General features: G+C 42.3%; 1 protein-coding gene across 4 annotated transcripts in view; it reads right to left on the bottom strand.

Moving 5' to 3' along the window:
* ARHGAP20 (Rho GTPase activating protein 20) overlaps nucleotides 1-14,065 on the bottom strand; it is a 78,300-nt gene that overhangs the window by 17,259 nt on the left and 46,976 nt on the right. For all 4 annotated transcript variants that reach the window (XM_081199359.1, XM_081199362.1, XM_081199360.1 and 1 more), the window contains exons 3-5: nucleotides 9,398-9,568; nucleotides 1,947-2,096; nucleotides 34-75 (exon numbers count right to left, since the gene is read on the bottom strand). In XM_081199359.1, the coding sequence (XP_081055485.1) occupies nucleotides 34-75; nucleotides 1,947-2,096; nucleotides 9,398-9,568 (363 nt within the window). The remainder of the gene's footprint in view (nucleotides 1-33; nucleotides 76-1,946; nucleotides 2,097-9,397; nucleotides 9,569-14,065) is intronic.

Here is a 14,065-nt window from a genome sequence, read left to right as displayed (position 1 = left end):
CTATTTATGGATAATGCGGCAAAACAGAAATACCTTTGTAGGAAAGTAAGCCACTTCTCTTTCTGCTCGATGGAACTGAAACAAAGAAAAACAAGTTTTAAATGATAGCTATGTACCACATTTCCCAACTTAATAAAAGCTTTAGAATCAAAATTTCAAAGTAGATCATTCCCTCCACGCCCAAGCTGAGAGCTAGCTGAGAAACTAAACTGGTTGGATGAGGCCAGCTGGTAAATGGCACCCAAAGCTGTGGCCTTAGCAAGCGACCCATCATTTCATGTACCTCTTGTCTTTGTATCTTTTCATCTCTCAGAAAGTGTTTCAAAGCCTCCCATGGATTCAGAGGATGTTAAGGGAAGCATAAATTGCTTCCACATCATGCACTTCATAAATATTTGGACTTTCCTTTACAACAACTCTTGTAAAATTCTTCAAATGCCCTCTTTACCTCCCAATGTGAATGGCTTGGCTTACATAAAATCTAAAATTCCCTTTTTAACAGAGGCCATCATATTTATAAAGTCAGACTATTTCAGAGTCAACAAAAGACAGTCAAGAAAAAGTACCTATAAAAACATGTTTTTTTCACTGACATATAAAATCAAAGCTACGCTATCACCATAAACCAGAACCTACTTACTCTAAAATTGTAAAAGTGGAGATCAGTGAGATTCCGATTAAGTGGGTTGTGGACTGCAGCATAGACAATCAAAACTTTTCTGTCAAATTTATTTGGCAAGAAATAAAAGAGTGCCACCTTATACATTATCTCTAGAGCAGACATTGCCACTTATAAGCCAGGCTGCCAATCTGTTTCCAGGCTTGATTCAAGGTACGTACATAGTCCTGGCCTGGGACAGAATATCTCAGAGAAAAAGCCTTCCACATACAAGCCTGCCCTATACTGTCACTCATATTCCAAGCATCTTCTTAGGGGAGCCTCCTGCCCCAGCCTTCTCCAATAATGAAAGCAAAAATATAATCTTAACCTAGAATTAGAGATACCAAAGGGTATGATAAAAACTTGGATTTAACTCAATATAATTAGACTTCATTTTGCTGTTGTTAAAAATAAAGGTTTTATTATGACTGATGAAGTGGATTTCTAGAACAGAATGACAGAAGTTCACTGGATAGAATCCAACACTGCACAACTGTATCTCCCACTCGTGAAATGGTACTTCACCTTCCTATGTTTGCCCTGAAGACCTCTGCACACCCTAAATTCTGCTCCCTAACCCTTCAGAGCAGATTTTTGAGGTGAAGTCCATTCCATAAGGAGAAATTCATTTCCTTCAGGCATGGACAGTAATTGCTACTAGTACCTGAAGGGGTCCAACCTATCTTATGTCTTCTCATTTCTCTTGCCCTTCTTGGCTGTTAAAAGTGAATCGGGGAGACTGGCCAACTGGCTCAACTGTTTCCCTTTTCTGCTCTATATCCATTGCGGGGACCACCAGAAGGACCTCAATAGCATCCCTCTACCCAGAAGTTCTGGAAACTGAAGCTCTGTGACGGTGACGACAGATCTCTAACAGAAATCTCAGCAGCCTTATCAAAATGGCAATTTCCAGAGTCTTTTGAGAGAAGCCATGACAGTCAAACTGTAAAGGCAGAAGGTCTATACCACAAATGCACCACAAAAACCATGAGAAAAGTAAGTATGACTTGCATGTATGTAAATTATAATTTCATGTGCATTTGAAGAACTGCCACAAAACTGTTACTTTGAAAAGCAAGACCCAGAGGGGTCCACTCATTCCAAGCTGCAGAAGGAATCATGATTCGGCACCAACTTCATTTGCGCTATGAAGGGTCTCTCATTGAGGTAATTCATTAAAAAAGGGTACTGGGTATTTTCAACTCTTGGTCATTCATGAACTTTAATGCTGTTGGATGAATGCAGGCAGGAAGGGGGGGCAACCAATGCAAATAGTCTCTCATACCTGAAGCTGGCAACACAGTTGGTGGTGGGCCATCCTAAAACAAAAGACTTCTCCAGGTCAGTGCTACCCTCACAGACCTCTTCCAGGCAAGAAGCTGTCCACATGTCACAGAGACGCGCCTGGCTCTTCAGTTTGAAATGCAAGTGTGACCTGTAATTAAAAGAAGCCTGTTAGAGTACATCCCTGGCAACTGAAGGTTAGAAATAACGATGAAACAGGCACATTACAGCCAGCGCAAAACTATAAAAACAATGGACTCTGTTAGAACCACACACAGGAGTCGCAACTGACACAGCCCTGGAGGCAAAAAGGGTGAACTAACAGATGATCACCAATTCAAAAATGGGCTTCGTTGGACCTGACCAAGTTCTCTAGTGAAACAAAGACTGCTGCCAAATGATGTATTTCAAGAAAAACAGTGAATCCAGGAGTATATATCTGCCCTTACAAGTGGAAACAAGGGTAATCTCAACGCCATGTCAAGAAAGGTCAGAGAATGTTCTGATGCCACTTTGGTATTCAAGCCACTTCGAGTCATTTGGTACAAAAGCAGCTCATTAATATAAATAAAAACGAAAATGAACACACTTGCTGACCTCAGGCTCTCTGTTGTGTGTGAAGCCTGGTGTGGAAGCATAAAAAGGCTGACATAGGAAGTATGGGGAAGGTCACATGTACTTGGCCTTTCCCTCAACTCTTGTCAGAAGTGCATCAATGGGACAAGCAGGCTTACCAGACACGGAAGAGACGCCTGACTTGAGCATATTCACAATTTTGCTGACTATTACTGCTTTGTGTGGTTTTGCTGCTGATATGAGTATTGATATTTCTAATTTGCCTTGCTTTTGGTTGGTTATATTGTGTTTTTATACTGCAACCCACTTTAGACATCTTCGCTTTTATATATGCAGGCCCCATCAACCAAAATGCTGATGGGAGAGTTCCTATCAGCTTTGCATTAGGAGTTCAGAGAAGACCTAACTTCCAGTGGGTGTTCAAAGAGCCTTCTTTAGCAGTCGCTTCTGTCTGGAAGTGTTTGACTTATTGTTATCTGATGTATTAGAAACTGAGAGCATGCCTTAATCCCCCCATACCATACACACACATACCAGTCGTTCTCATTATAAGGTGCTGTAGCTGATCTCTATCACAGGGTAAGGAAGCTCTCACATTCAAATAAATGTGGTATCTCTCCATGTTCTCGTTATGGGGAAGGTACACATGAGCCTTAGTTCCACATTCCCAGTCTCATTTCAAGAGGATTCCCAAAGGCTAAGCAAGGGCAGAACAAGCCCTGGGAGGGATAGGCAAAGCGGAATTCCTTCTTCGGTATTAGTCTAATTTGCAGTACAAACAACATAGGACACATTCAGAAATCTAGATCTCCAATGTGAAAGCACTTGACCCTTGTGGATTTCAAAGGACTGACCTACATTTACGATGCTCTTACTTTTCCAAAGCTTTTAATATCTTGTCTGTTAACAGCTGTGGCTGGATGCTGTGCCGCAGAGGAACTGGCAACAGTTCAAATATCCACAGATGTAAACATAGCTCTGGACACAACTCACTGGGAAGAGCCTCCAATGCAAACCTCACCGAAATGAACAGGAGATGGGCAAGATCACAGCCGTTCCATCAGACAATTCTCTCAAGTTCCACTGATGTTTCCCCAGGCATTCTAGGTAGACAGTGCCTTCTGAGAATCATTCTTCTGTACTCGCTATCATAGCTCCTGCTCCTAGTTCAGCATTTAATGTTGAAATTCTCAGGGGTTAATGTGATGCAGAAAATTGCAGTGTAAATTAGCAGGACTATAGAGCATTCCTCCCAATGAGAAATGATTACAACACTGGGAGATATTTTGGTTTTTTTAAAAGGTAAGTAAGTGGGAGATACATATATGGTTTGGAAAAACTAGATAAACAAAAGTTTATCTTCTTCTCTCATGGTATGGGAACCCAGGGCATCCAATGAAACTGAATGTTGGGACTAAGATAAGGTGCCACAAGACTTTGGTCACATCCACACCAAACCTCCCTTCTGCTATCTCAGTTTCAGATATTTCATTTCTGGGAAATGTTATATTCTTATGGCTAACCTTTTTTTCCAGGCAGGGATCTTCCCAGAAAAATCTGAGATACAAAGCTTTTCCTCATCACTTTAGCCCCATGCCAGGAAAACCTTCATTTTATCTGTTAAATTTCCACATACTGAGCAGCCATTAAAGCCACAGAAACAATATCCAAAAAGTTGGCAGCTATAAAGTTCTCTTGAACACAGAATGCCAAGCCGACAATTAATTGTCTAATTAAACAATTAAAAGCAGCTCAGTTCTTTGTTGAAACCACTTCAACACAAATTGCCTGAATCAACAACAGTACAGAGGTGGTTTACAATAATGGAGTCGGTACTAATGGCCATCTCCTAGGAGCCAACCTCGAATAAAATCTGAATATGAACAGACATTTCAAATCCATTAAGTAAACCTCCTACCCCTCTTTTTTTGCAACCAATCACAATGTGAAGGGGAAAGCAAAATGTAGCTATGTTGCTCTGTTTAAAATATCCTTCCAAATCTTCTGTTGGGAAATGCCCTTATTAGGAACAAGCAGAATGTCACAAAATTGTGGAAAGATTTGAGTTCTTAGAACTCTTAATCAGGCAAGATGCTACACAGGAAGGAAAAATAAAGTGTAAAAATCAAGTAGGATGTTGTAGTCATGAGATCAGCTTGTAGACAAAGTTCCAAGATGCAAAGTGCGAGTTGAGTAAGTTCCTCCCAGGTGCTATAGATACCACATTACACACCTAGGACTCTGGGCTAAAGCAACAAGAGCTGCTCCCAATTTCTGATACTATAAAATCTTGCTTTTAACCCAGATCTGTCCCATGCTCAATTGGTAATTTACTTTTAATGAGCATAATTCAAATGAACATTACTCTAATTCCTATGGAAATAGCATATTTAGACTAGTGCTTCCAAGAGTTTCTTTAATTGCCTCTGTCCACTGCCTCACGCGTATCATTACCTCAGTTCCCCCTGCCATATCCATTCAGTTATAGCCCCATCTTTGTGGTGACCGTGTCTGTGAAATGCCCCAATTCACCAAAACTTATGTTCTTGCTTCCTCAGCACAGTCAAATCAGTTGTGTTCTAGACAGTAACTGTTCAGAAATCACACCCATATGTTTGACCAGTCTGAGAGGGGGTATTACTGACTGACCCTACTCTCTGGCACCTGCACATATAGCACACCTGTAGCAAAAAAAGACTTTACAGCTGAACACACAAGGGTGCCATGTGATAATGAACTGTGAAATGGCTCCTAATCATGTGATTTTTTAAAAACAATAATAATAATATACCGTATGTTTTATTGGTTTTAAAAACTGTGTAACCTAAGTAATCAACAGAAAATAAAAACAAAAAGAAAAATACCGTTTCGCCCTATAGGACGCACCGTCCCATAAGGCGCACCTACTTTTTTTGGGGGGGGGAAATAAAAGGGGGAAAAATTATTTTCCCCCCAGGCATGCAGGCAACTCTCCACAAGCTGCGGGAGCCCAGCGCAGGGCTCCCGTGCCTTGCCGAGAGCTGCGCTCAGCGCGCCCAGCCTTCGGCATGCAGGCAAGTCTCCACAAGCCGCGGGAGCCCAGCGTGGGCTCCCATGGCTTACAGAGATCTGTGCGAAGCACACCAACCCCTCTCGCTCTCCAGGCTTCAGCGAAAGCCTGCATTCGCCCCATAGGACGCACACACATTTCCCCTTCATTTTTGGAGGGGAAAAAGTGCGTCCTATGGGGCGAAAAATACGATAAACAAACATTTATTCCATAGTTGGTGCTTGTTGTATGTAACAATTTGTAGTTGGATTCAACAGGACCTCCGGTCCCCACATTGTGGTTCCCAGATTACGTTCTTTATCTGCACACTAAACTTTTGTCTCCTCTAGGTTGTTTCAATTACATTAATTTTATAAGATTCTCCTATTACATGCAGAAAGTCAATCCAGACCTGCCAGTCTAATTTGGATGGGATAGCTTCTCCTTTCCAACCTTTTGCCATGAAAATTCTGGCTGCTACTGTAGCATACATGAAAATTCTCCTGAATTTCTTTGAGATTTCATTACTCATTATTCCTAGCTGGAAGGCTTCAGGCTTCTTGGGAAAAGAGCATTTAAACGTGTTTTTTAAGTTTGTTATAGATCATGTCCCAAAATTCTCTGATCTTTTTACAGTTCCACCACATGTGGAGCAATGTGCCTTCCACCTCCCTGCATTTCCAACAGGTGTTTCACCTAGATCTGAACATTTTGGCCAGTCTGACAGCTGTTAAATACCACCTATAGAGCATTTTCATGCAGTTCTCTTTTAAATCATAGCATGCCGCAAATTTTTTATCTTCCCTCCAAAGCCTCTCCCAGATCATGTGAATTTTTCACATATACAGCTTCTCTGCTACAGATGTTCAGGCTGCATATTCAGATGCCAGAAAGAGGGGCTAATTTGTGTATTGATGGAATCCATGAGGTGTTATTTCTGAAGTGGGATTAAGTCTACACTCATTTTTGAACTTTTCCTCCCATATCTTTGCCAGATATGCAAATGGCCAGGACTGAAGGTGAAGTTATGGCTGCCAACATCACAAAGGCCCTCAAGTTTCCTGTAAGCAGGGGAAAGCAATTGCCACTTCCTTATGCACTACATACAGGTGAGGAACATCTGAACTTCTAGATGAAAAGTTCCCCAAGCACATTATTTATCTTAATGTACCCCTCTTGTGTGCTTTAACACAGCAGTTTGCAAGGAGAATGCTGACACACAGACTCAGAGGTATGGATTGTAACATAAAAATACTAAGATCTAATGTAGTGGATTAGAATGTAAAAACAAGATAGCAAAAGAAACAAGAGGAAGCAATTCTGCATTTATGAGTAAACATATATAGAACTGTTCCGCCTGAAATTAATTAAAATTTGCACAGAAGCAATATGGGATTCTGGTATTCTGATAAAAATCAACAGTTACTTTGTCATGGAGATGCAGATTTTTCCCGTCAGAAAATCTTTCTTTGAGGCATATAAGTCACCATTCCCCGCAAGAACCAAGTCATGCAACTCCTGTCACTTCTGAGTACACAATCAGAGCCAGCCTTTGATTATATATCCTGTGTATCAGCAACAGACCTGGCAATCGCCTTTTTAATTAACACCTTGCTCTCTTCACTTCTTGGCTTTCAAAAACGTTAAGAGTGCCTCAGCACATCAGCTGTGCCAGGCAGTCTGTCAATCAAAGCCACTTGGGTGTGAACATGAAAAATACAGGATATGATGTCCGTATTCCTTTATCACCACTTTTGACCATCAAGGATGCATTGGGTGAACCTATCTGTGACTGTATCAGGGTTACATGCAATGTTTTCCATAGATTAACTAGTTACCTTATTTTTTCGTGTATTAGATGAGTTTTTTTTTTACCTCAAAATAAAGTAAAAAAATGGGGGGGGGGTCATCTTATACATGGGTAGTTGCCTCCGCAAGCAGGATCTAGCGAATGGGTGAGTGAATGGTGTCTGCTACAAGGGCTGCTTTTCTATTGGCTGCTGCTTTATCAATCGGGTGGATTTATTTGTGGATGTGTCAAGGGCTGCTTTGGATTGGCTGCTGCTTTGTCAAATGGATGGGTTATTAGCTTGCATTGCTTGCGATTGTTAGTGTATGCCAGTTGGGTGACATTTGGTTTGGCACCCCCCCCCCCAAATTGCTCATTTTCTTAAATGTGAGCCCTCCAAAATAGGGGGCGTCTAATACATGGGGGCGTCTTATAGACGAAAAGTTTGGTATTTGATGTTTCCTTTCTTAAAGTACCAACCTATTTCCCCTCCTTGTCTCCTTCTTCATATTTCTAATAAAATCCTTCTTTAATTTGGCTTTGGGGTTCAGAGTTCATTTGCGACAAGTTCAAACGGCTGTGAGTTCGGGTAAGGAAATCTATCTAGTTCTTAATAATGAGTGGTTTAAAAACAAAGAGCGCTCCTATCGATAACTATCTCATAAACAGATTTATTGAAGTGAGTAGTATTCATATAAACTTTACTAGAGCAGACCCACTAAAAGTAATGGATGTAACTTAGCCATGTTCATTCATTTGAATGGATCTGCTCTGAATAAAACTTCATTCAATACCACTCTCCGCTTTGTTATCACGAATACACCCTTTTGCTTTAATGATCTTGCATTAGCAAGACCTGTTTGGAAGATGCTCCGAAACAGAAGGTGAGAGCACCGAGGAGTCTGGGTAAGCCGTCTGTGTGCAGTCAGGCTTGACGCTGAGCTTGGATTATTCACTCAGCCATACACAAATTAAATCAAATTTACAAGCTGGAGCTCTAGCATTCCAGCCTCTTGTAGTGCTTGTGGTCTCAGGCAATCCTTGGGGGTTCTTTCACATGTGATTATATGCGAGGAAGAAGCTAAGAAGGAAAAAGCCTGATGCCGTATAGTAAGTGTTGCACTGCCTCCCCCAATTTGGTGTATTCCCATCGTCCATGGTGGAAATGAAAAACATCTGGAGGGCAAAAGGTTGGGAAAGTTTGGTATAGTAGGTAGGACCATCATTGGTTTATTTATATACCACTTTTTTGCCTCCAAAGCAGTGAACAGATTAATACAAAAAAATACAACAAAACTACCGTAAGTACAGATACAATTGCACAATTAATAAATACAATGAAATCATAAAATAGCAAACCCCCAGGCCCACCATGAATGGGCTTCCATGGGCTGCATTCATGCACTCGCCACCAGCGCAACTGCCCAAGCAATAAACTTCTTCCCTGGAAACAGCTACAGTTGTGGCTAAGTTCTTACAAGAAGATGGGAGGTGATATGAAATGCAATGCTGCAACTGACTCCTGAACTACAGTTATGCCTTCATTAGCCCAAAGTCACAGAGCGATTGGGTTTCCAAGGTGCTAAAAATGCATGCTTAAATTAGGGATCAGAGTTCTCGGCAAAGCAGGGTTGTTCTCACATTTTTAAAATAATTATTAGATGATATTTGCATTTGCAGAAACTAAAAAACTGTACAGGGCCCTATTGCAACAACAAATGAGCTGGTCGTTCCTCTGTTACACGTGGATTTGTTTGTGAAAGCTTTAAATAACAATGCTCAAAAGTGACACGTTAAGCAAGTTAAATAAAAGGGCTCCTTTTAAGTGCCATGTGCAAAAAGTGCACCCTTGTTAATAGAACTGGACACACTTTTTACTTCCAAGTCAACAGTGGCTGTAGCTATCCCCATGTATTAGGTGAAATAAATCTGGCTAAAGAAATAGTAATAACCAGGTAACTACAGGAATGTTCTGAGCTTCAAACCCCAGAACAGTAGTTTGTAAAGAAAGAAAATTATCAGGAACCACAAAGAGTCCTTTCTTCAGTACTGGACCTACTTGGGTTTGGCGACCACAAGAATATCTGTAAAGAGGAAAAGGTGTCGTTCCTGGGTCTGCAGGCCCGTCTTCAGCTGCACATGTCCATCCATAAGGAATGTTCTGCTGGGACAAAGGAAGGACTGCACCAGCGGACATGTCTCTGGACTGATGGGAGAGAAGCAACTTTCCCTGTAGCAAATGTGAAAGGAAGACAGTGTGAGCTGAACCAAAGAATCCACATGCCATCCTTGTCCACACAGCAATATGAATGAAGAAACCATTTCAAATTGGAAATCCAGCTGAGAACCAAACAAGTTTCATGTACTCAGAACAGAGGTGAAATTCAGGGATCATTTCAGGGATCAGAACAGGATTTCCTCCAAACTCTGACAAAAAAAACCCCAAATCTTTGAAAGTGGTTACACTCAGAACCTATTTAGAAAAAACCCCCCACAAACTCTTATTTGAATACCAGTGACACAACACCCTCCAGTGTTAATTTCACCATCGAAATTTACTAAATTCCAATTCTTGAGTTTTATCCAAGTTTTGATTTACTGTATTTTTTGCCCTATAGGATGCACTTTTCCCCCTCCAAAAATGAAGGGGAAATGTGTGTGTGTCCTATGGAGCGAATGCAGGCTTTCGCTGAAGCCTGGAGAGTGAGAGGGATCGGTGCGCACTGACCCCTCTCGCTCTCCAGGCTTCATGCAGCTCTCTGCAAGCCATGGGAGCCCGCGCCAGGCTCCCATGGCTTGCGGAGAGGTGCCTGCATGCTGAAGCCTGGGCGCGCTGAGCTCAGTGCGCCCAGGCTTCGCGCAGCTCTCTGCAAGGCGCGGGAGCCCAGCGCCAGGCTCCCGCGGCTTGCGGAGAGTTGCCTGTTCTGGGGGCTGGGGTCGGGGGAAGCTTGGGCTTCCCCCGCCCCAGCCCCGTGCCGGGGGGGAAAAATAATTTCCCCCCCCTTTATTCCCCCCCCCAAAACTAGGTGCGCCTTATGGGACGGTGCGTCCTATAGGGCGAAAAATATGGTAGTTACTGGTATCATAGATGTGTGGGGCAATATTTATTTTATCTTTGGGAAAACCCAGTTTTGTCCCCAGCTTTCCTTTACCCAGATTTTTACACACACAAACCCCTTCTGCATCTGGCTGTGCACACAGTTTCCCAGAAACCTCCATCCTTCCCCACCCAATCCTATTTACTGGGAACAACAACAATCGAAACAGCTGACCACCCAAAGAACTTTGCAGGAACGTTCCCTGAGTGGAGAGACTCATGCTGTGTTTGGATGCTTCTTGGCTTCACCATCCTGGTGTTTGTTATGGCCCTTGCTGAGTGCAGCTGGATTATTCAGAGGTGTCTAATGACAATGCTGACTTGGGAGACCCTAACAGCTGGTGCTGAGAGGACACAAACTACAACCACAGGGAGGATGCAGATAGCTGCTGCCTGACTGTGAGAATCCAGCCTTATCATTTGTTTGTTGGGTCAAAAATGCTGTATTTTATTATTTCTTAAGTCTGGTGAATATTTTCCAGTTTGGATCAGATCTGCCATTTTTAACCACTCTGCAAAATTGACAAAACCCTTCTCTCCATATACCACAGGCCCCCTTCTCTTCAAGAAGAAGAACAGTGAATCAAGAAACCCTGTCCCAATCTGAGTACTTGTCATTATCTTATTCCACCCCATGATATTAATCTAAATCAGGGATAGGCAACCAAGGTGCCCGCCAGATTTTGTGAGACTCCCAGCCAGCCAGCATAGTCAATCATCAGGAATAACCGTGCCACAAAGCTGCTCAGGAAAATTTCCCCTGCCCCCACCTGGCTAGAGAGAGTGGGTGGGATAGACGGAAGAGTGGGGATGACAAGAGAAAGAGCAGAAAGGAGAAGAAAGTAGGAGAGGGAAAAGAAAAGGGGGCGGGGAACAGTTACGCAAAAAAAGGAGTTTGCTCAGAGCTCTCATAAACCTGACCATTCCATTCATGAAGCAGGGCTGGTCTGGGGAGAGTGGAGTGGCCCCTCACCCAGGGTGGATCATGGATGTAGATAGACCCAGTAAGGCTAGCTGGTGGGAGAGGCACTCGTAGTCTCGAACCTAGGGAATGAAGATTGTAATCCAGGCACATCTGAAATGCCACAGGTTCCCTACGCCTGACCTAAACAATGAAAAGTAGGCCTGTTGTCACCACTAGTGCCCATTAATGGATAGGATGTGCAGCCCTTAGACTAAACAAAGGTTATAAATGATGTGCAATTCATCAAGTGTGACTAAAACACTACAGATTACATCTTGAGACAACTTTTGAATTTGGATGGTGCAACCCCCTTCCATTACCACATTATTTTCCTGGAAGGCCTCTGCACCTTGAAGGCCTCTATGACGAGTCAATAGGTGAAGCACCAGAATACTATAATGCAGTGTTCAAACTGTGTTCTAGGAAACACTGGGGTTCCTTCCATACTTAGCTGGGTTCCTTCAGTGGGAAGATCAGTAACAATGAATAAGATTGCCCATCACTAGTGACCTTCCTGTTTGCAAGTGAATATGAGGTGTGTTCTAGGTTGCTTGTTCAGTTCATGTAAATCAACAGGGAGGCCCAGAAGAGCGGGCCCCGCATTAACTGTGTATGCAACCTTATAACACCCCCGAATCCTCTGCAACACACTAGCATTCCACAGCAGATGTTCAAAGGTTTTTTTGACAAAGTCGTATGGAAATGGAACCCTGAAGCTAAAGTGTAAAGGAAATGGCATCTGTTGAATTCTTGCTTGGCATTCTGCTGTTAAAGAGCTACAGCAGGAAAACTAGAAATAAATAGCAGTCCTTCAAGGAAGCTCAAGTAGAAAAAAGTACCCATTTCTGAAGACATAGGGACATTACTTCAGAAACAGGGAGAACCTTCAATTTATCATCTTTTTTCTTTTCTTCATTTTTTTAAAAAGATAGTAAATGCACAAAGATTTTTTTCTACTCTTCTTTGCTTCGTGCATTTGGGTCATACCAGGGTACTGAACTCCGATTATTAAGATAATGGGGATTTCAGCATTTATGGAAACTTATTCAAGAATTATTTTTTATGGTACACTTTGGTTGCACAATGTGTTCGGGATTTTCGGTCTCATTTCGATATTTGCCTGGCAAGTCTCCCATGTTATGTACAAAAGCAAGAAGAAATCATTAAAGCTTCAAATTTCACATGCTAAACTGGATGGTGTGATAATGTCTGAACAGTGTGCTCAAACTGGGAGGTGAGAGACAAGCAGAGGAAAGGGTAGTTGAGGTGAGGTGAACAATTTTGAAAGCCTTTAATACTAATAAATCCTGTAACAGCCAAGGTTCAGGACGTTCACAAATAGTAACTGTAACCCCAGTGGGATAATAAGCAATTTCTCCTTTTTTAATTCTTGCATTATTATCCAGAAGGGCAAATATGCATAAAGAGGTTTTTCAGGTGCAGTGTGAAGAATGCAGCAAGTGTAGAAAGGCCCCATCTGCAGTATTCATTTAAAGCAGTATAACATCACTTTAAACAGTCATAGCTACCCGCAAAGGATCCGTAGAACTGTAACCTGTTAAGGGTGCTGAGAGTTGTTAAAAGACTAGTCCCATCACAGAGCTGCAATTCCCAAAATTCCCTGGGAAGTGAGATTAACTGCTAAACCACTGCTTTAAATGGGGCCAAAGGGTGTGCGCAGTTTTTGAGAGCTACTTTATTAAAGCCAAAGTAACATGCAATAAAAAAGCAAAGTCAAAGGGTTAAAGCTTCAATCAAGTGTACTGTGGAACTTTTGACGGAGAAATATTACGCACCAAAGGGTGTAAAGAAACAAAGCTCTTCTCTCTCTTTTCAAACTATTTGTTTTTACTTTATTCATAAAATAAGAAAATGGACAGAAATGCCACCAACTGAGGACCCCCACCACCACGTTCCAGGCATGTGCAGATAATACCATTTACAAAAATAAAATAAAATCCTCCAAAATAAATAGTAATGTAAACAGGGAGGAATTGAGAAGCCTGCTCTCATCCCTCATTTTGATATCAACTCATACAAAGTAAAACATTCAGAACATATTTGCTTGAACTAAAGCCAAACCATTTAGAATGTACATAAACAGAAGCATATTTACTGGACCCTAAGATAAAATCATGCTGAAGTTTCTGTATACTTAAGGGGGACGGGGGAAGCAACCAAGCCAATATGCCAACTTTGACTTGATCGGCAATCTTGTCCATCAACAAAATAAATCATACAATATCCTAAGGACGTAAGAAAAGCCCGGGTATATCAGGCCAAAGTCCCGTATCCTGTTCCTTATGGTAACTAATTAGACGCCTATCTATGAGAAGCCCACAAGCAGGGTGTGAGGGCAGCAGCCCTCTTCCACTTCCAGTGCTTTGTCTACACCAGGCATCCCCAAACCCAGCCCTCCAGCTGTTTTGGGGCTACAATTCCCATCATCCCTGACCCCTGGTCCTGATCCTGGAGGAGGTGTAAGCTCACAGGCTGAGGTAAGTGGCTGAGTGAGTCACTGAAGAGCCATTTTCCATTTCCACCACCCACTGGGGACCCAACAGCAAGCAAGTTGGAGAGCACCAGCAGGCATCAGGGTGGACTGTTATCAAAGGTCACTTCCAAGTAATTCTATTGGGTTGACATAAGGGAAAGGGGCACATCCT

The sequence above is a fragment of the Podarcis bocagei genome (genome assembly GCF_964188305.1).
Source record: "Podarcis bocagei genome assembly, chromosome: 6".
NCBI classification, from domain to species: domain Eukaryota; kingdom Metazoa; phylum Chordata; class Lepidosauria; order Squamata; family Lacertidae; genus Podarcis; species Podarcis bocagei.
Note: the sequence above shows the minus strand (reverse complement) of the source record. Positions and strands in the feature narration are given on the sequence as shown.